The sequence below is a fragment of the Stenella coeruleoalba genome (assembly GCF_951394435.1).
Source record: "Stenella coeruleoalba genome assembly, chromosome: 4".
NCBI lineage: Eukaryota > Metazoa > Chordata > Mammalia > Artiodactyla > Delphinidae > Stenella > Stenella coeruleoalba.
In genome coordinates, this window is record NC_137149.1 from 73,321 (window position 1) to 100,181 (window position 26,861).

General features: G+C 52.5%; 1 protein-coding gene across 3 annotated transcripts in view; it reads left to right on the forward strand.

The window, feature by feature from the left end:
• Positions 1–26,222, forward strand: part of PIGG (phosphatidylinositol glycan anchor biosynthesis class G (EMM blood group)) — a 41,145-nt gene extending 14,923 nt beyond the window's left edge. Inside the window, exons 6-13 of one of the 3 annotated variants that reach the window (XM_079921061.1) lie at positions 3,304–3,516; positions 7,289–7,506; positions 7,666–7,947; positions 9,175–9,632; positions 11,922–12,113; positions 17,152–17,461; positions 21,038–21,201; positions 24,739–26,222. In XM_079921061.1, coding sequence (XP_079777187.1) covers positions 3,304–3,516; positions 7,289–7,506; positions 7,666–7,947; positions 9,175–9,632; positions 11,922–12,113; positions 17,152–17,461; positions 21,038–21,201; positions 24,739–24,952 — 2,051 coding nt within the window. In that variant the 3' untranslated portion in view covers positions 24,953–26,222. Of the gene's footprint in view, positions 1–3,303; positions 3,517–7,288; positions 7,507–7,665; positions 7,948–9,174; positions 9,633–11,921; positions 12,114–17,151; positions 17,462–21,037; positions 21,202–24,738 lie in introns of those variants that run through there. The other 2 variants (XM_079921062.1, XM_079921063.1) reach the window with 2 other exon arrangements.
• The last annotated feature ends 639 nt before the right edge of the window (positions 26,223–26,861 follow it).

A 26,861-nucleotide genomic window follows, 5' to 3' on the forward strand; every position in this document is an offset into this window, starting at 1 on the left:
CATTAATCTAATTAGGTTCCCTTCTTTCCCTCCTTGTCTTTCAACATTTTTATTATGTCCGTTAGTTTGTGTTTGTCCAACTTGGAGTTCATCGAGCTTCTTAGATGTGTCAATTTGATGTTTCCCATCAAATTTGGAAGATTTTTTTGTCTGTTTCTCAGGTTGCATAATTTTTATCAGTCTGTCTTTAAATTTGCTGATTCTTCTGCCAGTTGAAAATCTCCTGTTGAGCCTTTACAGTGAATATTTCATTTTAGTTATTATATTTCTCAACTTCAGAGTTTCCCTCTGGTTCTTCTTTATAATTCCTGCCCCTCTGTTGATAACCTCTATTGGATGGCACACTGCCATCACACCTTCCTTTACTTCTTTACGCATAGTTTCCTTTAGTCCTTTGAACACATTTACGATGACTGCTTGGAAGACTTTGTCTGTTAACTCTGACATCTGGGCCCTTCCCAGGAAGATTCTGTTGCCTGCTTTTTCTTCTCTTTGAATTGTACTTTCCTGTTTCTTGGCATAATTGCTTGGAGTTTTTGATGAAAACTGAACATTAAATACTATATTGCAGTAACTCTAGCTACTGTTCCCCTCCCCTCCAAGGGCCTGTCGTCATTGTTTGCGTGTTGGTTTGTTGAGTACCTTGGCTGGACTGCTCCAGGGAAGCCTTGACCCCCACTTGTAAAGTCTGCTGTCGTTCCCGTGAGGGCGCCGCACCCTGGGAGCCAGCGGAGCTCTGTGACGGTCACTTTCTGTGGCGGCTCTAAGTTGTTGCCTCTCTTGCTGCCACACCCACCCAGCTGTTGGCTCCCCTCATTGCAGGATGATTGCTGTCTCGTTTTCGACAATTTATAATCAATGTGCTCTGCAGTCTGGTCTCATCCTATTTGGGCCACTTTGCAGAAATCATTTCGAGGCCAGTCTTTGAGTCTCTTCTGATGCCAGGGGAGCCCTTCTTAGCTGTCTTTTCTCCCTGATCCTCTCTGGTAAACTTCCAGCTGGCCTGTGGTTTAACCTGTTGCTCTCATGAAGCTGCCAGCTTCCTCTTAGTTGCTTACCTCCAAAACCTTCATAGTTTTCAAGAGCATCCTTAGGCTTGAATTCCCCATATTCTTTTTAAAGTAATGTCAGTTCTTGTTGATACGTCTCTAAGTCTCTTTTAATTTATATGTCTCCATCCCCATCCTCTTTTATTATGATTATCTGTTGAAGAACCTGGTCAGTTGTCCTGTGGAGTCTCTCTCTGCATTGTCTGCTAACATGTCCTTTGCTCATCCGGTAAATCCCGCTGACCTGGAGTCATGAGCAGATTCAGATCCTGTTGGTTCGGTTGGTTTGGACCAGACTCTTCCTAGCAGGAGGCACAGAGTGTCCGACTTGTCTGCTGTGTGGTGATGTCAGTAGCCACTGATGCCCACCTAGGGCCACTAATTCACTAGAGGTTACAAATAGTGATGTTTTAATTCTGTAAGTCCTTTTTTTTTTTTTTTCACTAATTAGCCAAAATAATTCAGTAAAGAGAATCTTCCCCCATCTACTTTTTGGTTACCCAGCATTACCATTTATATAAGAGAGAGGAGGTCACTGACGGCTTATTCTTCCCAATTAATTCCCAGTTTCAAATCAGTGAATTAGTTCACTATGAGTTCACTAGCGTGCTTCAACTATGACCAATTAGTTTTTATTTTTATTTTTGGGACATTTTGAACTCATGGATTTAAGCTTGTTTCAATTCACTATAGATACTATTTAATATTATCTAATATTCCATTTGTCCCATCTTTGGGAACTGGGAACATCTTCAGATGACCTCCTGAGTCCTTCTGACCTTACAGTCCCAGAGGCCTTAGTATCTCTGAGGGCTCTGTTGCTGTCTAGTCCGAGCAGGTGTCCCAGCCGCTTGTGCACAAGCCCTTCCCTGGACCTGAAATCAGCTGCTTCTCCAAGATGCCCTGGTTCCTTTCAGTGGAAAGGGGTCTTTGAGGACCACCATCTCACAGCTAGCAGTGCTCATGCATACTGGCTTACTCATTTCTGTACAAAGTGAGGAAATCTCTTTAAAATAAAATTGATCTTGAGTTCGTATTGATAACTTGCCCTTCACTTCACTGCTGTAAAATTACCTCCTGAGATCTTTCACCTGTGCTGTCTTCCTCCCGAGCTTAGAATCCCGGTTGTCAGTACCCTCGGATCTGACGGAGTATCGTGTGAGGCCCTCAGTGGTCTCAGCACAAGACCAGCACCATCGCTAATATCAGAGCAAAAGCAATTTAAGGTGGGGTTTTTGTTTTGGGTTTTGTTTTGTTTCAGATCAAAGCACCTAATGTAAGAAAATTCTAGAAGGAAACAAATAATAATGTTGGGTGGAAATGTTCTTCTGAGTGAACCCGGAAGCCATCAGTGAATGGTTGGTCAAGAAAAGGTTAATACATCTCATCAAATTAAAAAGAAAAATTGTATACAACCAGAAATTGCCACAATCAAAGTAAAAGCTTTATAAACTCACACTAGAGTGTCTAAGAGACTTGCACCGGCACTGCCTGTCCCGGGTAGACTCTCCTGGTGACCCCCCAGCCCCCAAGACCTGCACTGTAGCTTCTGAGGTCTGTGGGCCAGATGCTCTCTTTACAGATGACAGAATTCTGAGTTTCTTATCCAAAGCCTCCCACTGGATGGTGGCACAGCAGGAGCCTGAGCCCAGTGTCCTGACGTCACACCCGTTCTCCTGGCAGGAATTCGGAGGCTGGCCAGCCACTGCTGGCCTTGGACTTGTTGGTAGGCGGTGTCTCGCTTGTCAGAGTTGGTTATGGAACTTGGCCCGGCTGGACCCAGCCTTGTTCTGCTCTCCCCAGTAGAGGCACCTGCTGCTGCTCAGGATGCGTGGAGAAGTCTGCATCAGCTTCCCTGTGGGGCTGCGTGGACTGCTCTGACTGCAGCGGAGCAGGGCCGCCAGAGATCCACCCTCAGCCTCGTTCAGCAGGGTGACCGTTGACCTCACCAAAGTGAACATCCCTCGGCATCCACCCCACGCTGTGAAACGCGCGGTGCTGAGTTTCCTGCGTTAGTGCCTCTCCCGCGTATTGTGTGCTGCTTTTTAGGGACGCACCAGGCTCCGCAAAAAATGAGGATTCAGTGTTTTTACTGACGTGAAAAACAACGATGTGGTTTCCGTCTGAATCTACACAGGACGGTTTGAAGAGACGGGTGATTTGACTTACGTTACTTGTAGAAGGTCAAATTGAGGAGTGACCACCATCACATGTGTCCTAGGGCCTGTCACTCAAGCTGTCTTCTTTTTTCTAGGTGACGTCAGACGTCCAAAGTATATTCAACAGACTGATTTGGCTGCAACACTATCGATAGGGCTTGGTCTGCCGATTCCAAAGAGCAGCGTCGGCAATCTTATATTCCCAGTTATAGAAGGAAAGCCAATGAGGGAACAACTGAGATTTTTACATTTAAATACAGTACAGCTTAGCAAGTTGTTGCAGGAGAATGTTCCATCATATAAAAAAGGTAAGCCGCTTAGCAGCTGCTAACATCTCTCATGCTGTGTGTGTGTTTCCATCGCGCCTGATGTCCCCGTGGTGTGCACTACAGCAGTCTCTGACTGTGTGTTCCTTTTCATTAGAACCCTGACTATCACCATTAGCAACACCCACAGATGCAACCATGTAAGTCAAAATCTTTCATAAATTTACTTATTCAGCAAGTGCTGAATTTTTTTCACTAAGTTCCTGTTTGGCCAGGGGCTGTTGGAAGGACTAGAGACACAGCAGGAGGAGAGCTCTGCCCTCGTGGAGCTTATCATCCAGAGCGGGGGAGAGAGGAAAGCAACGACAGATGTCAGATAGTGATGGGCACCTTAGGAAGAGGCTCAACCAGGGGAGGGTGGGGATGCAGGTGGGCGAGGGCCACTGGGGCAGGTTGGCCTGGGAGGGAGCCTTGTGGCAGACGCAGAGTCTTGTGGTGGGGATGTGCCTGCACAGTCAAGGAGTGACCGGGGGCCCGAGTGACTGGAACTGGCAGAAGGCAGAAGGAGATGAGGGCTGAGGGCTGAGGGCCTTTTGGACATTGAAGGGGTCCTCACTTCCATTCTGAGTAAGTGGGGAGCTCCTGCAGGGTGTTGTGCAGAGCTGAAACCTTCCACTTGCATTTTCAGAGGCTCTCTCAGGTGCCCGTGTGGAGGGCTGTGTTGTGCTGCAGCAGAGCCAGGAGGCTGGTGCGCTACTTCAGTGCAAGGGGAGGGAGCGAGGGCCCAGGCAGTGGGATCCGGGACAAATGGTTGGTTCTGGATCTGCTTTGAAGGTAGGATTGGCTGATGCACTGGATGTGAGGTGAAGCAATCCAGTGACATAAGGAACAACTTGGGGTTTGCAGCTGAACAGTGAAAGGATGCAGTGAGCGTCACTGAGGTGGGGAAGGCTGTGGGAAGAGCGGGCTTGCAAGGCAGGGTGCTTGTGTGTATGCTGGGGGGCTGGGGCGGGGTCAGTGTCCACGAAGCCAATAAAGAAAGAATTTCAAGAAGGAGAGAGTGAGCATGTGTGTTGAATGGGGTTCGAGGTAAAATAAAATGAGGAATTGAGGGGACTTCCCTGGCGGTCCAGGGGTTAAAACTCCACACCTCCACTGCAAGGGGCATGGGTTCAATCCCTGGTCCGGGAGCTAAGGTCCCGCAAGCCACGCGGCGTGGCCAAAAATAAAATGAGGAACTGAGAACCGTCCGCTCATACGGCAGGTGAGGTCTCAGCAACTTTGCTGACAGAGCGGTTCACGTGGAGACAGCCTGGCTGGTGTGGGTGCAGGTGAGGACCAGGGACAGGGCAACGGTCTGGCATCTGAGGTGGATGGGGCCCGAGCGGGGTGTGTCCTTAGTTTTAAGGACTGCGAGAAACTAGAGGTGTTTATATCTCTTTTTTTTTTGAGGGTGTTTATATCTTGGTAGGACAGCTCCCCAGGACCATACTTTCAATCAGTTTACTCTGACCCATCCAGGGACGTCAAGGCTAATGTTTGACGCTGGGGCTGGGGCTCGCTGGGAAATGCAGAGGAGGTCACCTCCCAGTTTGAGGCAACATTTGATGGGATGTTGGCAGGTCTGCCTACTTGAAGTGGTGGGGTACTGCCCAGTGGAGTGAACGCCTGTGAGTTTGTGGGGAGATGTAAACTGACCTTGAGTTGGTTGTGGAAGACACACCCTGCCGTCGGGGAGTGGTTGGGAACCAGATGTCCCGAGTGGCAGGAGGGCATGGGGAGCACAAGCTCTTAGATCGTGAGACAGCCCGGCCAGCAGCTCTGTCAAAGGTGAGGCCCGACCGCTGTGCACATTTCAGTGCAGACCAGAGGCAAATAGCGTATGAGTTTGGTAGCTTTTGCAAATCCGTTGTTGTTGGTAGTGTGTGTCCTTTCTCCTATACCAACAACTAATAAAAATGAAACCCAGAAAACGGTGGGGTCGTTTGCTTATTTCAGGGATAGCAGGGTAGGGAGGATTGAGCACTGCAGTGGCTGTGGCCGTAATGAGCCTGTGAAATGAACAGAGGCCAGTCCCCGGAACCAGAAAGCACCCCCAGGGCTTCACACCCCCATCCAGGATGTCAAGGCCTGCCATGATATCCACCCCAGTCTGATGCAACTCGCTCGTCTGACCACTTTTTGGTCGTAGTGGGGGCTGTTATCACCTTTGGACCTTTGCGTGTGCTCTTCCTACTGATTGGATGCTGTTCTACCTGTTCCACAGGTTAGTTCTTGGGCATCCTTTACATTTTAGCTTCACTGTCAGACCTCCCTTGTCCCCCACACTCAACCCCATCCTTAAGTCAGTTCCCTTTCCATTACCAAGGGTCTCTCACCATTCCGTCTATAGTATATTTTCCCTCCGTAGTATTTTTCACTATTTGTAGTTTCATGCATGTGTGACAACCCTGCTGGATCACAGACCCACATTGTCAGGACCTATTCTGACGCATCTAGCATGTAGTCAGTGTTCAGCCCATTTTTGTTTGGACGCATGCACAGGTGCGCCCGTGTCTCTGGGACTCTAGGCGGTGGGGTGCAGACACAGGTGCCCCCGTGTCTTTGACTTTGGGGTGTAGCAAGTACGGGTACCAGCTTGGATCCAGACTTAGACCCCAGCTCTCACCTGCCTGCCCATGAGCGGGTGTCTGAGTTGCCTCCTCTCTGAAATGGGTGTCTAACCTTTCCAGTCCCATAGGTCACTGGGAGAGGACCTGAGTGAGGGCTTAGGGTCATGCCTGCCACCAGCACTTGGTACAGGTCAGCTGGCTCCAGCAGCAGTGGTGGGGCTGCAGGCATCGGGGCCCATGCTCAGGGGTTGTGCCGTGAGGATGCCGGGCTGTGATCAGGGAAGGCGGGGTGGGGGCACTGCTGGTGGGCTGGGCCAAGGCCCCTGAAAGGCATGGCCCAGACCACCTTGGAACAGCTCTGCTTGAAGTTGAAAGAGCATGTTAGGTACCAGGGAGTCTCGGGAGAGAAGTTCTTGCTCAGCCGACCAGCCGAGTTACAGTTGAGTCTGGTCCAGCCCTGAAAGGAAGGAAGGCAAGACCCCTGGCCTTGGGCGGCGCGCCACTGTCGTCCCCAGTGGGGAGCCGGCTGCAGCTGGGGCTGGGCTCCATCCACGAGCCATCACGCAGCCCTGGCTTTATGTCGGCCGTGGACCATTCAGCCGGTGTGGTGCGTGGGAGACATAGCTCAGCGTTGTGGTAGGAGGGCTGGGAGACTGCCACCCCTTCCCAAAGAAGACTGGTGAAGAAGGGAAGCAGGTGAAAGAGGGCCTCTGGCAGTGAGAGGCAGGAGGGGCCGGCCTGCCTCGGGGAGGGGCACGCGGTGGAGCGGGTGTCAGGCCCCTGCCTGCCCCGTCCTCAGCCAGAGCGTGAGGGTCGGAAGGATTTTGTAGAACTGAGGGCTCTCATGCAGTGCATTCCTGGGACGTTTTGTACTGCACCTTGAGGAAGAAGAGTGGAGAGAGAGAAGGGGGAGGAGGCGGCAAGCGGGAGGCGGAGAAGGCGGGGCTGAGCAGCGGGCAGACGCTGCTGTCCGTGGCGTGCACCGAGGGCTGGCGGGCAGGAGGGACGGCAGAGGACAGGCTGGCTTCATCCGCTGTTGGGGTTTTACCGGAGGTGTTGGCAGCCACCCCCACCCCCGGGGTTCATCTTGGTTAGGTGTCAGGCTCTGCCATGTGCCGTGAATAACTGAGCACTCTGAGATTACAATCACACACGTGCGTGCGTGTCGGTGATATGTGTGTGTTGCCTTTTCTTCTCGGCAGAGCCTGGGTTTGAGCAGTTTAAAGTGTCCGAAAGGTTGCACGGGAACTGGGTCAGACTGTACTTGGAGGAGAATAGCTCAGAAGTCCTTTCCAACCTGGGAAGCAAGGTTCGCAGGCAGTACTTGGACGCGCTGAGGGCCCTGAGCCTGTCCCTGAGCAGACAAGCAGCCCAGTATGACGTCTACTCCATGGCGGTGGGGACCGTGCTGGTCCTGGAGGTATGGCTGCCTGTGCAGTGTCGCGGCTCCGCTGTTAAACTGGGCACCTAGCTTGGCCGGGATTGGGTAGTTTAAAGGACGTAGAAAGTTTCTAGAAAAGCGAAGGGAGAGCCCCCTGCGTGGTGGAGTCGCGGACGCCACCGCTGCTTCTTGTTGCAGGTCCTCGCGCTGCTTCTGCTCAGCGGCCCCCGGGCACTGAGCGGCAAGGCCGAGCTGGACGTCCCTCTGCCGTCGCCCGCCTTCTCTCTGCTCTGTTACCTGCTGCCCCTGGGCCTCGTAGCGCTCCACGTCACCGTGTGCACCTCCGCAGGCGGAACGTGCTACCTGTGCAGCCTCCCGTGGCTGACGGCAGGCGGAGTGATGGTGCTGATTTCCACACTGCTCTGCGCAGTCCTGTCTGCTCTCACCGGGATGTTTGCCGGCGGAAAGCGTCTGAGTAAGGTAAGGCTGGCTTTCCAGATAGGCTGTTCTTGTTCCTCCAGCTGATGAGACACGGGTTAAGCCCCTGGTGCGTACCAGGCATGGTGCTGATGGGAGCCGAGGAAAGGGCCCACCCTTCATGGGAGCCAACAGGACGTGCTCACAGGGGCTGGTCTCCCGGGTCCCTGGGCATCCCGACTTGACACGCTCAGACCTGTGCTATGAGGTCTCATGCCTTCCTTCTCAGTTAGAAAGACAGGGTCCCTGGCGCTGTAACCAGGGGACTGTCCAGAGCGGCTGGCACAGAGGGACAGGCAGCTGGCTGACGGGGGGCCAAGAGGAGACAGACCCCGCCCTCATCCTGCCTCATAAAATGCAGTTTCCTCTGCTAGACTGATGTTCTCTTTTAGAATTCTTGCAGCCTTTGGCCTCTGACACCTTCATTCATCAGCTGCTTGTGGTGGCAGGGTGGTGAGAGAGAGGTGGGCAGTCCCAGTTGGTCCACAGTGCCCAGAGCCCACGGGACCCAGTGCAGTGACTCGTCACAGGGCCACAGACGCCCCCCCCAACCTGTGTGGTGTCGTTTACCACACATATGTCTCCCCGCTGGAGCATGGGCTTCCCTAGAGCAGTCTGATTCTCCAGGGCCTGAGCAGGCTCACAGTATCAAGCTCTGGCATGTACTAGCTGCACGCAGTTAGCAGAACAAATATTGAGTAGTACTGAATGACGGCCATGGAGTCCTCATTTTACTTTAAATGCTTTAAATTAGTGTATTTACGGGCTAGTACTGTGATGCCAACTGCTGTAATGGAAACTCTCTGGATTTCTGGAAAGTTCTTGGAGAACTTAGGTGTCTGGTTCGGTGGAATACACCCTTGGGGCTCTTTGGTTTCCAGTAACAGGCAGTGGCTCAGAGGGCAAGGACAGGCTGCAAGGAGGGTCCGGCCTGGGACTGGTGGGCAATGCTGCAGGCTCCGGCACTGCCGAGACTGCTTGGGTCCAGACAGCTTCAGTCTCCTTGTCACTCAGCTTAGGACTTGCAGTCCGGGGAGGACCGCCCTGCTGTTTCCACGTCCGCCTGGCGGTGCTCGGGGGGACGGGGAGTAGTGGGTGCCGGGCGTGAGGGGCAGCAGGTGTCTGTCACGGCAGGTTAGGTTCTGTGAGCGAAAGCTGTAAGCTCGGGCAGCAAGAAGATGATGTGCTGTTCAGATTTTTCCCATATAAAATACATTTTCCTTTTTACAGAATCCACCTCAGTGCAACTCAAGGTGGTCGGAGTTAGATCTTCTCATCTTGCTGGGGACCGTGGGCCACACGTTGAGTCTGGGCGCAAGCAGCTTCATCGAAGAGGAGCCCCAGACGTGGTACTTCCTCGTCAACACGCTGTGTCTAGCTCTGTGCCACGAAATCTACAGAAACTGCTTTCTGGGAGACGACTGTGCGCCTCAGAGTTGCCCGCACGCGGGAGAGGACTTTGACGGGGTCGCAGCGGCCCCACAGGGCAAGAGCCCTGGCCCTGACGTGTGGGAGCTCGACAGAGCGTCCAGGCACCCCTCTCCCCTGGGAGCGCTCAGAGGCCCTGAAAGGTGGATGGTGCTGGCGAGCCCGTGGCTGATTCTGACCTGCTGCCGGCTGCTTCGGTCACTGAACCAGACGGGTGTGCAGTGGGCCCACCGGCCTGACCTGGGGCACTGGCTCACCAGGTGAGGGCAAAAGCCGTGGCCTCGGGCCAGACCCTCCGTAGGCCTGTTTTTCATATTCAGGATAGAAATGGCATTTGAGATCTGAAGAAATAGAAAACTAACCCATGATTTGACATTGCGAGGTGAATTTATTTGAGGCTAGCTTGATAGTTTGATTTTTTATCGCTGAATCCCTGTAAGTGTTCATGTTTGAGAACCTGTGAATTTTAAAATGATCACTGCAGCAGGATGTAGTTTGTCACTCGCTGCCCTGACCCGCTGGTGCGAGGCTGGGGTGACGGGCTGGCAGGGCCTGTGCCCAGGAGCCCTTGGGAGAGTGGCTTTGCCTTCTGTGCTTCCGCCCTTCTCTCCCCGCCCCCAGGAAGGGCAGCTGCGTTGGCTGGAGCCTGTAGGTGAGCCTTCAGCCTCCTCTGAGGCCTCTCACGAGTGGCTGGGAAATGGAGTAGAAAGTATAGCAGATACAGAGGATTGAAGTACAGAGAAGAAACTAGGACAGAAAAGACCAGCATTTGGTCATATCATAAGTTTTACTCTCTGTCAGTGAAGGCTTAGAAAACTAAAGTATGGGAGCAGTGAAATGAAAAAGTGTTTCCAAGAGTGACAAGGGTCACTGTCGGATCGCTGGGAAGAGCTTCTGTAAGAATTGTCAGCAGGAAGCAGGGCTCAGGAAGGTCGTAGACACGTTCCTAAAGGAGGAAGTGGCAAAGGAGAGAACAGGAAGTGCTCGCTCCTGCTCGTGATTCGGGAACTTCAGTTAGATAAGAATGTGCGGTTTTATACGTGATGAGGGAGGGGACAAAAACCCAGGCTTGGCGAGCACCGGGGAGTCCTGGGGCCACACACTGGCACAGTCCTTTTGGAAGATACCTGGAATTGTACATCAAAGGCCGTAAGCTTGTTTATTCCTCTGGCCAAATAATGCTCATGATAAATTTCTACCAAGTGTTAACAGTACTAGCAAACCTCCGGCAACCATAGTAATCACAGGTAGCGTTTTCCAGGTTCCTGCTGTGTGCCCACTCATTTCATTTTCACGGCAACCCTGAAGAGAGGGCGCTGGCCTGTCTGCGCTTGGGGTGTGGAAGCAGGGGGAGCTGAGGCAGCACCAGGCAGAGCCAGAGCACGTGAGGGTGAGAGCGTGCTGGGGCAGCGCAACGACCTCACTTCTTATTTTCCTGGGAAGCTGCAGCACTGCGGGAAGATCTGCTGATTTCCACCCACAGATGCACTAACATGCTGTGTAGGGATGCCGCCACCACCCCTGGCCCACTCTCCAGGGTGCAGCTGTGCCCACTCCTGGGTCTAGACCCTCCTCCAGCACACTGGACCCCCACCCCTTTCCATCAAGGGCGCTCCCCTGCTGCAGCACGATTCTCCCTGTCAGTTTGTAAAGAGGCTGCAGTTTCGGTGATTCCTCCTCCAGGGCGGAGCCTTTGAGAGACGCCCAATCACCGTCCCTATGCTCCATTTTCCATTTGTGACAATTGACAATGCAGGATCTGCATGGAACATGCAGCTTACAGAGCAACACCAGAGGCCCCAGCGTGGCCCCCATCACCGTCTGCATTCCCGGGACCCGTGCCCTGACACTGGCCTCCTTTCCTCTGCATCTTCCCAAGTTCGTCTTTCCGCGTGGCGTATACATGCCTCGGCTTAACGGCCCGTGAACACGTGGGCTTTGTGAGTGTGAGCTGCAGTGACTAGCATGGGAAAGAGCCCTGCCTTCCCAGGGCTCAGCTCGCCGAGGTGGCAGGGAGCAGTGGGCAAGGGCCGGGCAGAGAGAGGGCCTGTGACAGCCACGTGCCCAGCCTCTTCACCAGGTCTCCCCGCCTGGGAGGGGGCAGACGCTCCTGCGTGAGTCTGTGTGCACTGACGAGTGAATGGAAGAGGACAGTGCCAGGATGTGTGCGTCTCCCGTGAGCGGGCGCACGCTGGTAGATGTGCACTTTGCACACAGCCTCTTCACCTGTGGTTGGGGAAAATGAGGCTGCCCCAGAAAGGGGGCACCAGGGCAGCCAGCGGGCAGTGTTGAATATATCGCTGCCCTGGCCAGTGCAGAGCTGATGGTAGCTACCAGTTGTGAATGAGCAATGAGAGATTGGGTTAACGGCCCTTTATTTGTTCCACTTTAAGAACCTCTGTTTGAATTTAAAAAACAAAAAATTTTTTTTTGCTTTTCAGGAAAATGAGCTCTTTTTACTACAGTTCTGAGAAAGCCACTTGGTGTGAATCCATAATATCGCTAGTTATCCTTGGTAGTAATTGTTGGCATTTTACATTTCATTTCAGCTCTGATCATAAGGCTGAACTGTCTGTTCTGGCCGCAGTTTCCCTCATCATGATTTTTGTGTTGGTTCAGAAGAGGTGCTCCCTGGCATCAAAAGTGGCCATGGCGTTTGGCCTGCTGGGCATCTATTGCTACAGGGTGGCCATTGGAAATCTGCTGTTCCCCTGGCAGCAAAACAACAAAGACATTTCAAAGTAAGTGTACTGGCAGACACAAGCACTTGTTTTTAGATCTGTTCTAATGTTTTATGTACTAAAAAATGCCATGCAATCTTGAGAACATTGGAGTTTGGTCTTTGTGAATTGTGATTTTTGTCAACGGTTACTGACAATGCCTCAGTGAACCAATTCTGTTAGCCTCTTTTTTTGAAAGGAGAGAGACGAATAACCTGGAAGTAAGGTCACTAAGATTTATTTATTTTTTTTTAGTAAGGGGTTCTTTAAAAATAAAGAATTTAAAGGATTCAGTTTTGCTCCATCAAGAAGTAACTAGTAATGAGGATAATAACGAGTGGATGCTGCCTAGGAGTTGGGGGGGTGAAGCCTGCCAGAAAACCAAACTTTCCCGTAACTTACGTGAGTTCCTGGAGCGGGGGCTCATGGTGATTGAATCGTCAGGACCACTTTTTGCATGTCAAAGTGGCAGCTTTTTTGTTTTTAATGGTGATGTGGGCTGGGGTGGGCAGAGCCTGTTCTGGAGGGCTGTTCGTAAAACGTGTTAAGAACCTTGACTTTGTCCAACCCTCTGACTTGGGTGTCCTCTTCTAGAATTTATCTCAAAAATACAACCAGAGGTGAGGCGAGAGACTGGGGTATGGGCATGCTCTCTGAAGCATTACTTTACAGTTGCACAGAGTAAAAAACAAGGTAGTTGGCCAACAGTAGTGGGTAAGCCTCGGAGTTACGGTTTCAGGTCTTACATTTAAGCCTTTAATCCATTTTGAATTTATTTTTGTGCATGATGTAAGAGAGTTGTCCAGTTTGATTCTTTTAAACGTAGCTGTGTAGTTTTCCCAACACCATTTATTGAAGAGGCTGTCTTTCCCCCATTGTATATTGTTGCCTCTTTTGTTGTAGATTAATTGCCCGTATAAGTGTAGGTTCATCTGGGCTCTCTCTTCTGTTCCATTGATCTATGTGTGTGTGTGTTTGTGCATTACCATACTGTTTTGATTACTGTAGCTGTGTAATATGGTTTAAAGTTAGGGCACGTGATACCTCCATCTTTGTTCTTCTTTCTCAAGATTGTTTTGGCTATTTGGGGTCTTTTGTGTTTCCCTACAAATTTTAGAATTCTTTGTTCTAGTTCTGTGAAAAACACCATTGGTATTTTGATAGGGATTACATTGAATCTGTAGATTGCTTTGCATAGTATGGTCATTTTAACAGTATTAATTCTTCCAATCCAAGAACATGGGATATCTTTCCATCAGTTTGTGTTGTCTTCAGTTTCTTTCATCAGTGTCTTATAGTTTTCCAAATACAGGTCTTTTACCTCTTAGTTAGATTTATTTCTAGGTATTTTATTCTTTTGATGCAGTTGTCAGTGGGATTGTTTTCTTAATTTCTCTTTATGATAGTTTGTTGTTAGTTATAGAAATGCAACAGACTTCTGTTTATTAATTTTGTACCCTGCAACTTTACTGAATTCATTGATGAGCTCTAGTAGTTTTTTGGTATTGTCTTTAGGATTTTCTATGTATAGTATCATGGCATCTGCAAACAGTGACAGTTTTATTTCTTCCTTACCAATTTGGATGTCTTTTATTTCTTTCTCTTATCTGATTGCTGTGGCTAGGACTTCCAATACTATATTGAATAAAAGTGGCATCCTTGTCTTGTTCTTGAGTGGGCATCCTTGTCTTGTTCTTGATCTAGATCTTTTCACCACTGAGTATGATGTTAGCTGTGGTCTTATCGTATGTGGCCTTTATTATGTTGAGGTATGTTCCCTCTATACCCACTTTCTAGAGAGTTGTTTTTTCTTTTTATCGTACATGGTGTTGAATTTTGTGAACTGCTTTTTCTGCATCTATTGAGATGACCATATGGTCTTCATTCTTCAGTTTGTTATTGTTGTGAATCACCCTGATTGATTTGTGGCTATTGAACCATCTTTGCATCCTTGGGATAAATCCTGCTTCATCATGGTGTGTGATCCATTTAATGTTTTGCTGAATTCGGTTTGCTAATATTTTGCTGAGGATTTGTTACCTGTGTTCATCAGTGATATTGGCCTATAATTTTTCTGTGTGCAATATCTTTGTCTGGTTTTGGTATCAGGGTGATGCTGGCCTCATAGTATGAGTTTGGAAGCATTCCTTCCTCTGTAATTTTTCGAATAGTTTGAGAAGGATAGGTATTAACTCTTCTCTAGATGTTTGGTATTGCTTTCCTAATCAGAGAAAGAAAAGCAAGTGTTATACTCTCTAAAAAGGTGTCAGGGTGAATTCTGAGGGCTATGGCCCGGTTGTTTGGGTGGCTGAGGGGCACAAGGGCCACACCTGGAAACAAGACCTGTCAACTGGTGTGGGACGTCAAGGTGATGCCAAGGGCCTGGCTGAGGTGACGGCAGAGTGGCAGGCCTTCACCTGAGGCAGGGAGGTCAGGTGGGGAGGGCATGGTGGGGAGACATCTTAAAGACTGTTCACTTCAAAGTCTGAGACTCTGGGCAGGTGTCAAGGCTGGATGTCACATGTGAGGGCGTCCAATCCAGGGGTGTTTGTTTAAATCTCAAAGTGCAACACATGAATAAATTCCTCTTTCCTCTCGGATACACCTGATTTCACTTCAAGACTTCGATGACTTCCTTACCTTTCATGGATAGAACAGCATGTACCTTGTTGGTGCCCAAAATATAGGCCAGTGCACCCTTTCATTAACCTGCACTGCTTGGTTCACATCCGTCCCGTAGAACGCTTCCATTCTCCACCCCGGTCTGTCCTGATTCTAGACCCCTCTTGGTTCTAGATCTGCCCCAGTTCTAAAGCTGCCCTAATTCTAGGTCTGCCTGAAAGCAGCTTCTCTCCTTTCAGTCCCCGCAGGCGCTGCTGTCCATCAGTATTCTAGAATCCTCTACGTTTAGCTCTTGACTTTCATCTCCACTCTGAAGCCCAGACCTGGCTGGAGCAGAAAGCCCATGTTCAGTGGTTCTGGATGTGCAGACACAGCTGGCTGGTGAGGGCAAGAGGTGGATCCATTAAAGGCATCCGGTGGCGCTCTCCCTCCTGTTCACAGTCAGTCCTCCTTGATACGGAACCCAGCCCCTTTCTTCTTTGAAACTTCTCTGATTCCTTGGACCTTTGCTCATTTCCCCCTCTTTGACCCTGTGGGTCCGTCATCAGCACTCAGCTTAGCACACACCTTGGCGTGGTTGCATCTGACCCCAGCTCCTCCACCAGGGTGAGCCCCATGGCGGGCCTCATATCAGCCTCTCGTGTCTCCATGTTGCCAGTAGATAGTGCTCCACTCTTTACATTAAACTGATCATCCTAAAAAAAAAAAAACATTTTTTAAAAACGCAGAAACTGGGCTTGCCCGGTGGCGCAGCGGTTGAGAATCCAGCTGCCAGCGCAGGGGACACGGGTTTGATCCCCGGTCCGGGAAGATCCCACATGCCGCCGAGCAACTGAGCCCGTGCGCCACAACTACCGAGCCTGTGCTCTAGAGCCCGCGAGCCACAACTACTGAGCCCACGTGCCACAACTACTGAAGCCCGCACGCCTAGAGCCCATGCTCTGCAACAAGAGAAGCCACCACAGTGAGAAGCCCATGCACGGCAATGAAGAGTAGCCCCCGATCACTGCGACTAGAGGGAGCCCCGCACGCAGCAACAAAGACCCAACGCAGCCAAAAATAAATAATAAATAAGATAAATAAGTTTATTTTTTAAAAATGTATAAACCTTTTCCTAAGAAAATCTGATATAGGAAAATTCAGTTTTCAACACAGATACATTCTTTTTTTTTAATTGATTTACTTTATTTATTTAATTTTGGCTGCATTGGGTCTTCATTGCTGTGTGCAGCTTTCTCTAGTTGAGGCGAGCAGGGGCCACTCTGTTGCAGTGCGTGGGCTTCTCATTGCAGTGGCTTCTCTTGTTGTGGAGCACGGGCTCTAGGCGCGCGGACTTCAGTAGTTGTGGCTCACGGTCTCTAGAGCACAGGCTCAGTAGTTGCGGCACATGGGCTTAGTGACTCTGCTGCATGTGGGATCTTCCCGGACCAGGGCTTGCTTGAACCCGTGTCCCCTGCATTAGCAGGCGGATTCTTAACCACTGCGCCACCAAGGATGTCCCCAGATACATTCTTAAGGTGAACATTTCATTTAAAATTTGATTTACTTAGCGTCACTTTAAATAATCAGCTTTTCTAGTACTGTATAAAATGTTTGATTTATGAATTGATCTAAAATCTGTTTTAGATGTATAGTGCCATGTATAGTGGCACTATTCCTATATATAGGAATGTATAGTGCCATAAATTGTATCCTTTACAGATGATGACTGTGCTCAAGTACTTAACCCACAGTAGTATTTAACATTTACCGTGTGCCAAGCGCTTTACGTGCGTTCTCTTGTTTAATCGTCAGGACAGCCTTGTGAGGTGTAGGTACCATTTCTCTTCATTTTATGAATAAGAAGCTGAGCATCAGAAGTTGTAATTAACTTGCCCCAACAGCAGAGCTCGTCTGTGGCAGTGCCCAGACTAACCTGGCGCCACCTTCCTCCAGACCCGCAGTCTGGACCGCACCACTGTATGTGTGTGTCTGTACACACATGCAAGCACGTACTTAAATCTGCTTGGTTGTGAACATGCTCGGTTGTGTCTTAGCATTTATGAACTTACGGAATTTCCTGACAGAGCTGGACCTTATCCTACTGCAGTGGTTTTTCAAACTAACTATGCAAAGTAGGTGGACAGTTCTTTCGGCTACAAGTAATGGCTCTGGTCCTACACCTAGGTGATCCTTGGGCCACAGGAGCAAGTTTTCCTGTAAGCCGGCTCCATCAGAGAAGTGAGCACAGAGCGGACAGGCCTGCCGGCCTCTGGGCGGGGCGTCCTGGGAGGCTGATGTGCAGAGGCAGACGCCCTCACTTCCACAGAGCTCCCCCGGCGGGTGGGTCCTGAAGCTTGTACTGTCAGCTCAGTAGACACGTGGTTTTCATGGGATGACGTGTGCTTGAATTTTTCTAGCTGGTGCTAATGAATCTGACTTCTTTTGCTTTCTTTAGGGGCATCACCGAAGCTCGTTTTGTTTATGTCTTTGTCCTTGGCATTCTGTTCACGGGCACCAAAGGCTTGCTTAAATCTCAGATCACTGCTGATGACTTCACAGTCAAGACCGTGGGCCTCTGGGAAATACACAGCGGGTTAGTTCTGCTGGCGGCGCTGCTCCTCAGACCTCACAATCTTCCCGTCTTAGCCCTGAGCCTCGTCATCCAGACCATCATGACTCAGTTCGTCTGGCGGCCCCTGAGGCACGACGCAGCTGAGGTCACCGTGATGCATTACTGGTTCGGTCAAGCGTTCTTCTATTTTCAGGTAGGCTTTCATCATCATCGTGGGTAGAAGACTATTAACTTTTTATGTCGTTTATCTTTTAGTTTTTCTTTGAGAAAATTTTACCATAAGCTAGGAAGTTACACCGTATGTTTAGTGAAAGAACTGTCAGTATGGCGTGGTGAATCACGCTTAAATTGCACGTATAGCATAAAGTACGTTTAGTTAGTTAAGACAGACGTCCTTGGTGGGGTGTAGAGTAGCTGCGCCGGATCTGCTCTCAGCGGGCGGTTAGGGCAGCGCATCATGTTCCCGTGGCTTTATCAGATGCGGGTGATGACTGCTCTCACCTGCTCCCCTGGCTGTCAGCACTAGGCATTTCTGGGGCTCCCCACTTGGTTATTAATCTCTTGGGCCCCGTGCTTGTCACGTCCTCTCCCGTGTTGAAGGGCCCATAAAGGCAAGTCCAGCCGCCTCCAGGGTAGACCTCAGTGTGCAGCTGTGTACTTGGGAAGCACCTGGACAGGTGAACAGAGCATCCAGCTCCCGGCCTTGGAGGGACCGAGTTCCACCCCAGCCCTCCCGCATCGCTGCCCTGGGTCAGGTGGCCCCGCCCTCGACCTGTACCGCACGCATCACCCCTGAGGGTGGAGCGCAATCGCCGGAGTCCCCATCTCGCTCCGCGCTGTCCGGCCAAGGAACTTTGCAAACCGACTGAACGTCTGAGTGTGTTTTCCCGTCTGTACAGTGAGGATCTGCATTTCCTCCCTCCTCTGTCCAGACCCTGGAGCTTGCCTGGTGCCCCGTGTCCCGGCAGCTTGGCCTGGGGCCTCTTCCTCATCTCCTGGTTTCTGGCTGCTTCCAGCCTCACCACAGTTGCATGGCTTTTCCTTTTGTTCCCTGAAGCCCAGAAGTGGGCAGGGGTAAAGTACTAGAAATCTGTAAGTCCTGGAGGGATGTGACCTGACCCTCCCCCTGTCTGTGCCTCCCCAATCCTCCAGCCCCACTTTGCTTCCATCTCCCTTTCACTCCAGCTGTAGCCTCGCCCCAAGGACCCCCACTTTCAGTGCCTACCGTTGTCACCAGGACCCCGCAGCGACGCCACAGCCGGGGTCCTTGCGGACCCAGGGCGTGGACCGCACCTCCCTGGCGTCTGAGCCGCCCGTCACGGGAAGGTGCCCTCTCTGACGGCCGAGCACTGGCCCGCGGATTCTGTTCCTGTGTGTGCCGCATGCTGTGTTACCACCGAGGACACGGCTGTTCGTACCTCTCAGAAGGTCACAGGCGTCCTGGATGTGGGGAAATGCAGAGCTTGCATTTCCAGAATTGCGGAGTACCAGCCGGGAGTGGGAAGACAGCGAAGGGACCAGCGTGAACGTGGGCCCCGAGGGAGGAGGGAGGAGGGAGGAGAGCGGCCGAGTGCCTCTTCCAGGCGCGCCTGCGTCAGAGCTGTCCTGCCGGCCGGTTGGCGTAGCTCATGTGTGGCCTCGGAAGGACTGTAGGTTTCACTGCACATTTCAAGAAATGTCCAGATGGCCCACGTCAGTCTGTTTCCTCTCTTCATCTGGACGTCACTTGCAGGCCTGTTCCTGGGGGTTGCCTCCCGTCTGGAGGTCAGTTAATGATGGTCACTCTGTCTCTGAGCACAAGTGGCTTGGTGGGGAATGGGAACGCTGTCACATCGGAAGATCGCCTCGTCCCTCTGCCTTCTCCAGGCTCCCCAGGGCCCAGCTGAACCGTGGGCCTGTCTGAAGAACACAGGACACCCCTGCCCGGGGGCGCACAGCCCCACAGCTCTGCGTGGGACGCCTCCCGGCAGCGCCCACACAGTCTGCAAGCTGCAGGTGCGTCCTGGGGGCACAGCAGACCCTGCTGGCCTGATCAGGCAGGTGCCCACAGTCTCCCTCTGAACCCAGACGGAGAAGGCGGCTACTGCTCAGGCAGCCTGGCTCCGCGCTGAGGCCTCGGTGTCAGGAAGACTGAGCACAGGTGGCGCCCGAGCGGGGAGGCAGACTCTGGCGTTCGGTGTGCTCCTCTGGGGGCATGTGGCCTCGTCCCTCGGGGGTGAGCACGAAGCTTCCGTGACGGCGTGTGTTGCTGGCGCGTCTCAGGCGCTGCCCGTGGGCAGCCAGAGTGCATGAGTCCAGCGGCCACGGGCGTCCCTGCAGCGGCGCCGTCAGACGTGCTAGAGGTCCTCGGGGGCAGCGCAGGTCGGCCCTTGCACGGCGGCCCCCACAGCAGGCCAGACGAGCAGCAGTTGTGCGGCCTTGGGAGCAGAGCGCCCCTGGGGCCGTGCTCATCTCCCCTCCCACAGCCCTTCCCTCGGGCGTCTCCCTTTTCTCACTGTCGGGTTTCCTGGCAGGAGAATCACAGGCTCTCCGCTCCTTCTTCCGGCCTTCAGCTCACCAGCTCCTCGTGGTATGGGGTCAGGAGCGTGGTGCCCAGCTGGCATCCACAGCTCTCCGCGGGCCCCTGGGTCTCTCCCTGCCTCGGTTCCTCACCTGCACGGTGTCAGGACTGTTGAGGATCTAGAGAGTTAACGCAAGGAAAGCCCCAGAGCATGCAGGCCGCGCCTTAGGTCGACCCTCTCTGACGGCTGAATCGGCTTCAGCGGGACCTCCAGCGACCTGCCTGGTGTGGGACCCGCTTTTCCATCTTCGGCCCACCTCCCCTCAGCGTGGCGTTTGGGACTCTTGTTCTCCCTCCCCTGCTCCTCTCAGCAGCTGTAGGGTCTCCTCCTTCTCCAGGGAGGGAGTCGTGCAGTTGGGGGAAAGCCCAGGCGGACGTGGGCAGAGCAGGGGGTCAAGGGGGAAGCTGCACGAGGGAGGTTATTGTCGAGGGAAGAGCGCGGCTCTGAGATGTTTGCGGTCTGCACCACGACCCAGTGACTGCCTGGAGTGCCACACGGCTGAGGGAGAAGGCGGTGGGCTTCACCCAGCCGGACTTGTGTCCCAGGCCGTCGGGTCAGGAGCTCCCGGGAGGGGCCTTCGCTGGGCTAGGACAGACATTTGTGCCGTCAGACCCGTAAACATCATGAGTGTCTCAGAAAAGGCCCCCAGCGTCAATAAAGACTGAGAGTGGAGAGGGACTGAACCTCGTGAGACCCTTCCCTGGGAGTCAAAACCCCACCCTCCCTGCGTGGGGCAAGCTGTCCTGTTACTGGCCCAGATCTTGCATCTGACACCTGAGCCGTACGCCAGGCAGCCAGCCCGCCCTCCCTCCGCCACCTAACAGTGGCGTCCACCCTCGAGCGAGCCGTGTGGCAACACCGCCCTCAGCTCCCCCGTGCCACGTGCAGCCCCCAGACTGGGTCCCTGAGGAGGGAGGTCGGTGTGTCTGTCTGAAGTAAATAGATCTGGGGAAGTTTGGAATTTTCCATAGTTCATCATCAGACTTACATTTGTATAGTCTCTCGAAGGTAAAAGACATTCCACTTGCTCCTCCTGCCTGGGTGTGAGGCGGGCAGGTGGCGGGACAGCATCTAAGGTCAGCCCCGGAACCAGGAGTGAACGGGCAGCTGGGGCGCCTGTGTGTCCAGGTCACCGCGACCGGCTCTCACAGTTGCTAGTGGCCATGGTATGAGACCAGCCGGCTCAGCCTGTTTCTCCCCGTGTCCAGGGAAACTCCAACAACATCGCCACCGTGGACATCTCAGCAGGCTTCGTGGGCCTGGACGCCTATGTGGAGATCCCAGCCATGCTCCTGACGACGTTTGCGACATACACGGGGCCTGTGCTGTGGGCCAGCCACCTGGTAAACTTCCTGACCTCAGAAGCCAGCAGGTGAGGCTCCTTCGTCTTTAATCTGATGGCAGATCAACTCATGTTCCAGAGGCAGGGTGCCTGAACCCCAAGGGCTCAAAGGTCTCGATTTTCATCCGTTTCCTTGACCTTGAACAGTCCACAGTGCGTGGCAGGGCTGGTCTGTGTGGGGGCGGCTCAGACACCCCTGCTGGCTTTCTCCAGCTCATACCAAGGTGTGTCTCCAGAGGGACAAGAAGGAAGGTCTCTTTTCATTTTCTCTGCTTGCCGGTGACCTGGTTGGAGCACGGGGCAGGGGGGGATGGCGCGGGGGATGGCAGACGGGATGGCGGTGGGGAGGGGGGGTTCCCTTTGGAACAAGAGAACAGGAGATGCTGCTTCTCACTTCCAGGATCCCTGCTGGAGGGAGACAGGAGCCTGGACAGTCCTGAGGGGCTGGCCATGAGGGTGCGACTCTGTGTTGCCCTGTCCTGCCCCCATGAAGTCCAACGGTCACCAGCCCCAAAGGCTCCTTTCCCAGCAGACTGACGGGGCAGCCCACTGCTCTGTCCTGCCCAGCACATCCATCCGTCCACCCCTCCCCTGCCTGTTTACTCCACAGCATTCCCCTCCCCTCGCATGCAGTGCTTCCTTCCTTGTTTATACCCGCTCCCCTCAGAAAGGGGGCTTCGTGAGGAAGGGGGCTCCAGCTTCTACCCACACAGTGGCCTCGGTGCCTGGGCCCACCTGGCAGAGCGCAGCCCAGGTGCTGTGTGGCTGCCTGATTCTGCGCTGCCCACTCGGGCCCTGGCTCCCCGGCCTGTAAAACGGGCGATGGTGTCGCCGCCGTGGGTTGTAGGCCCATGTGAGGTGCCGCGGGGTGTGAGGCTCCCTTAGTGCCTCTGAACTCCTAACACGCTCCCCTCCGCACCCCGGGGGGTCAGGCGGGTCAGGGAGGCCCCAGGAGGACACTTTGCAGCTGAGGGGAGGGCGAGCTTTCTGCCCCCGCCCCCCTCGGGGCCCGCACCTCCCCGCCCGAGTTAACAGCACAGGCCTCACTGTGGTGACGTCTGACCCCACACTGAACCCGCCCCCGCTTCCTCGGCCCCCTTCACGGGTTCTTCTCAGTCCCACGTGTCACCCCCAGACCAGCTCCTGAGACACAGGCCTCCGGGACCCTCTGCCTCTGCACCAAGCTCACGTCCACATCGGTGGACGGGGCAAAGGTGAGCGTCAGATTTTGGAGCAAGAAAGCAAGGGACGGCTCCCCCTGAGGAGGGTGGGCTTCTGCTCTGAGGCCGCGGCTCCCGGTGGGCTCCACCTGCTCTCCAAAGTGCCATGGCTGAGCCTTGGCTTCCCCAGCGAGAGGCTCTCTTTCCCCAGCTGCAGGCTTCCTGAGGACGAGGAGTGCCTGCGTGTGGCCTCTGGGGTGTCTGTGGGCAGACTCCCCTCTGATCAGCCGCTGCCTATCTGGTCTCCCGCGAGCCGAGCGCCTCTGGCGGGAGCGGACGGACGTGGGGTCGCTGTGGGGGAGCCCAGGACGCCCTTCCAGGCTTTCGTGCTGGACGTGAGCCCACGTCAGCGCAGGATCGCTGCCGAGCTGGGGGTTCTTTCATTAGCGGATTCCTAGATGCCCCGGGGGGTGGGTTTGGTGGGGTCGAGAGGCCCAAACTGACCGACAGGTGTCTTTGCATGTCGGGGACCAAGGGGCCGTGAGCCGGTGAGGTGCGCTCACTGCTGCCCCAGAGGGCTGCCTGCCCTGGAGCACGGCTCTCTGCGTGTACCGCGTCTGCAGACCCCAGGTCTGCTGGGCAGGGGGACCCAGGCGGGTGAGGGCCAGACGGTGAGAGCCTGGGCTTCTGTGAAGAGCAGCTTCCTGGTGCTAAATTCACAGCTTGATTTTCCTGGCGCTTCTCATCTATTGCACTTGTACTGGGGAGAAAAAAGACAGATGAAAGCATTTCTTTAAAGTGAGTTGAAGCATTTTAATCAGTTGGAGAGTGTTATATGACGTTTTCCCTAATTAAGGAATGTTTCTCCTTTATTTTAGAAAAGGTTTTTCTTCATTTTCACTCAAGTTTCACTCATTGTTTCTACTTTTTCTAGTAAAATAAGAAAACTATAACCAGATTAAAGTGGTAGAAAAAGAAAACATATTTCTAATGGCTTAAAATTTGGGCACTGGGTGGCCCGTGCCCCTCTGCTTTGGGAGCTGGCCTCCGGTCTGGAGCTCAGCAGCAGGGACAGCCGAGTGGTCCAAGCTGCAGGTCCTTCGTTCATCCCCTAGGTCGCAAATTGTCATTTGTTGAGGTTACGGGAACTGTCACCCCACTGGCTGTCGCTCTGGAAGGGACCTCAGTCAGTGTCTTCCGAGTGTGTGAAATCGAAACACAAGGAAGTGAGTGTCCTGAGCTCCCCTCCCTCACTGTCTGGTCAAGAGGGGAGTGGGGTCAGCAGGCTCCCAGCTGAGCACAGACGCCCTGATGCCCCAGGAGAGGGCAGCAGAGCCCGCGCTGAGGCCCGTCATCCACTAGGCCTTTCCCTAGGGTGCCCTTTGCTGGGTGTTGGGGGAAAGGCCCTGGGGAGGGAGGAGGCAATGCTTCGGGGCCCAGCTCTCCAGGGATCCCCTGCGGGATGGACTGGATCCCAAGTGGGACCCAAGGCGTGGGCATGAGGAGTCACTCCAGGAGCGCGTGGTCTGGTGGGGCAGCGGCGAAATGAGCCAGTCACAGCACTGCCGTGAGGGGTCAGGACGGCATCCCAGAAGAGGGCCTGCAGGTGGGCGTCGAGGCTGCGTGATGCGTCAAGAAGGAAGCAGAGCGTGCTGCCTACTGAGGGTGACGGGCAGCTGGAGAGCCCAGCAGGAAGGACGGGCACTGAAGCCCCAGTGGGGAGCCAGCTAGGGCCAGGCAAGGACACCTGCACGCGTGGCGGAGTCCCTGCGCCAGGAGGGGTTAGCAGCAGCGATGCATGTCGCGGAGACTCCGTGCGGGGTGTGAGGAGAGGCGCCAGGACCGGAATCTGGAAAGCCTGGCCCCCGAGGATCTGTGGGTTGACGAGGAGTGAAAGGTGCCTGGGTGGTGGAATTTGTCATCCCGAAATGGTCACAGTCCCCGGAAGGTGCCTTGAAGAACAGGCTAGATTTATGTAATGTGTGGGGATGGCTTGGAAACAAAGGCAGTGCGTGCATGTGCCTTGAGGGGGACTGTTCTTATTTCAGGAGTGAGCCAACGTCCCCAGACCAGACCAGACACCCCCTGGACACCACACGTATCTCATCCTTGCGTGATTTTCTTTTCATTGTTTATATGTTATAACGTGTATAATTTTAAAATAAATAACTGTAGAATTTGGGGGTGCATTTTTCAAAACTATTTTGCAGATTGTGGTGGCCCTAAGTGACTGGAGGTGCCCGTCTGCAGCTGTCCTCTCCTCGGGCGCCACAGTGCCCACCAGACTAAGTCCCAGGAACAGGAATTACTGTAGTCAAAGTACAAATATCGATTATGTGTGTGTGTTCACGCCTCACATGAGCCAGCAGTGGCGTGTACTAACGCACGTTTCCCTTTTTATTAACAGCGGTTCGGCGCTGAGTCATGCCTGCTTCTGCTACGCACTGATTTGTTCTATTCCAGTTTCTGCATATATCATTTTTGTGACATCCCTGCGTTATCATTTATTTATATGGAGTGTGTTTTCTCCAAAACTTCTCTATGAGGGAATGCATCTACTCATCACAGCTGCTGTCTGTGTATTCTTCACAGCCATGGACCAAACCAACACAAAGTCTTAGACTAAGTTATTAAAAAGAATATATTTTTTAAACTTTACTGTTTACTTCATGGATTTGTATAATGAAAGAAATCTGTTTAAATGCAAGATCATTCTTAAAAAAACAAGGTGTGAATTCTATAATGTTGATAATAGTTTCCATTTCTTTGACTACCGTACTTGAATTTAGGTTAAATAGTAAGTGGTTTAAAAAGGTCATTTTGAAATACTTAGTTTGGATACGAATTGTATTCCCCTGTTGACAATCACTCCAGAAACGTCTGAACTTTTAATTTCCTCTGGATAAGTTACCCAAATATATCTGTTTAAACTGAAGAATAAAAAGTTTCCAGGTTTGTCACAGTGCACGGGAGCCTCGGAGGGCCTGGGGGCTCTGTGGGACAGGGCTCATCTGCTGCCGGGGTCCCCTCGCAGAGCTCAGGAACTACCGGGGTCCCCAGCTGCTTGGGTTTATGTGGGCTACGTCTGTCAGCATTTATGGCATTTAAAATTAAAACTAAGGCATTCAAAAATATGTATTCATTTGAAAGTAAGGTTATAAACCCATTGTGTGTTAATATAACATTTTAAAGAAAAATATTTTTTCCAAAACAAAAATATTGAGCGAGGAGAGTGGCATTGCTTTACATTTTTGTAAATCTAATGTCTGACTTAATTGAAGGTGGTTGCATTCTGCATCTGTCTGTTGTGGTGTGTGTGTGTGGTTGCAGCAGTCGCACAGATATGTCATTGGAAAAGGGAAGAGTACTTTAATATCCTTTTCTGATCATCATGGATGTTCTTTCTTGATACTGCACTAAAATTGGACCTGTGGTAGTTTCTTAAAGGTTAGTTGGAGAAAGAAGAGATGAGCGTGTGTAAAACAGGGGAAGACCTACTCAGGTCTCACCTGAGTGAACAGACTGGCACCCATGTCCGCTGCCAGGTTTGACAAGGACTGTGGCCATGTTAGGTACTGTTGTTGGGGAAAGCTGGGTGAATTGTACGTGGGCCTCTCAGTAATATTTTTATAACTTGGGAGATTTAAACTTTTCAAAATAAAAGTTATTTTAAAAAAGAACAGATCAGTTGCATTGTGGAATCTGCAACCATATCACTGAACTTGCGTGCTCTGCTTCATTAAAATCCATTGATCTGTCTTGCTCCCTGAATGGATCTTTTCCGTGGGGGATCGGTCCGCTTCTGCCAGCATGTCCTAAGGGACCTGGTGCCCCTGTGCTGAGCTACGGCGGGGAGGTGCACCGTGACCACAGGCATAGCGGTTTGACCCACTGTTGTTCTTAATGTGCTTGGTGCCCATCACAGGCAGCCTGTAGAGTTCATTCGAAAAAAGAAAGAATGAACCTCTGATCGTTCTTGCTGAGGTACTAGGAATTAGAGCCTGATTTCAGCCCCTGAACAAGTATTTGCTTCCTGGGTGCCAGCACATCCTGAGCTCTGGGGAACCTTACTGAACAAAACAGGCAAAACCCTGCCCTCATGGAGCTGACATTCTAATGGAAGAAGGCAGATAAAACTCAGATCCATTGTTCCCTGCTGAGAAGAAAATAATAAAGAGGGGAAGTGTGTAAAGAGTGGCCAAAATGCTGTTTTTAGAGAGGGTGTTCACAATCAGCTATTCTGAAGAAGCAACTTTGAGCAGAGCCCTGAACAAAGCGAGGACGAGCTACACCTAGGTCAGCACAGCCCCGCGGCAGGAAGGAGCTGAGGGAGATGGGCAAACGGAGGGAATGGAGCGGGCTGGCCAGCTGCTGCTGCAAGAGTGCCACAAAGCCAGGACAAAGGGGGACTGACCAGAGTACTGGAGGGGCACGTGCCCCAGGGGGAGCCGCTGAGGAAAGCAGGCAATGCCCTGTCTGCAAGGCCCTTTGCCTGTGACCCTCCCACCATCCTGGACTATTATTACCAGA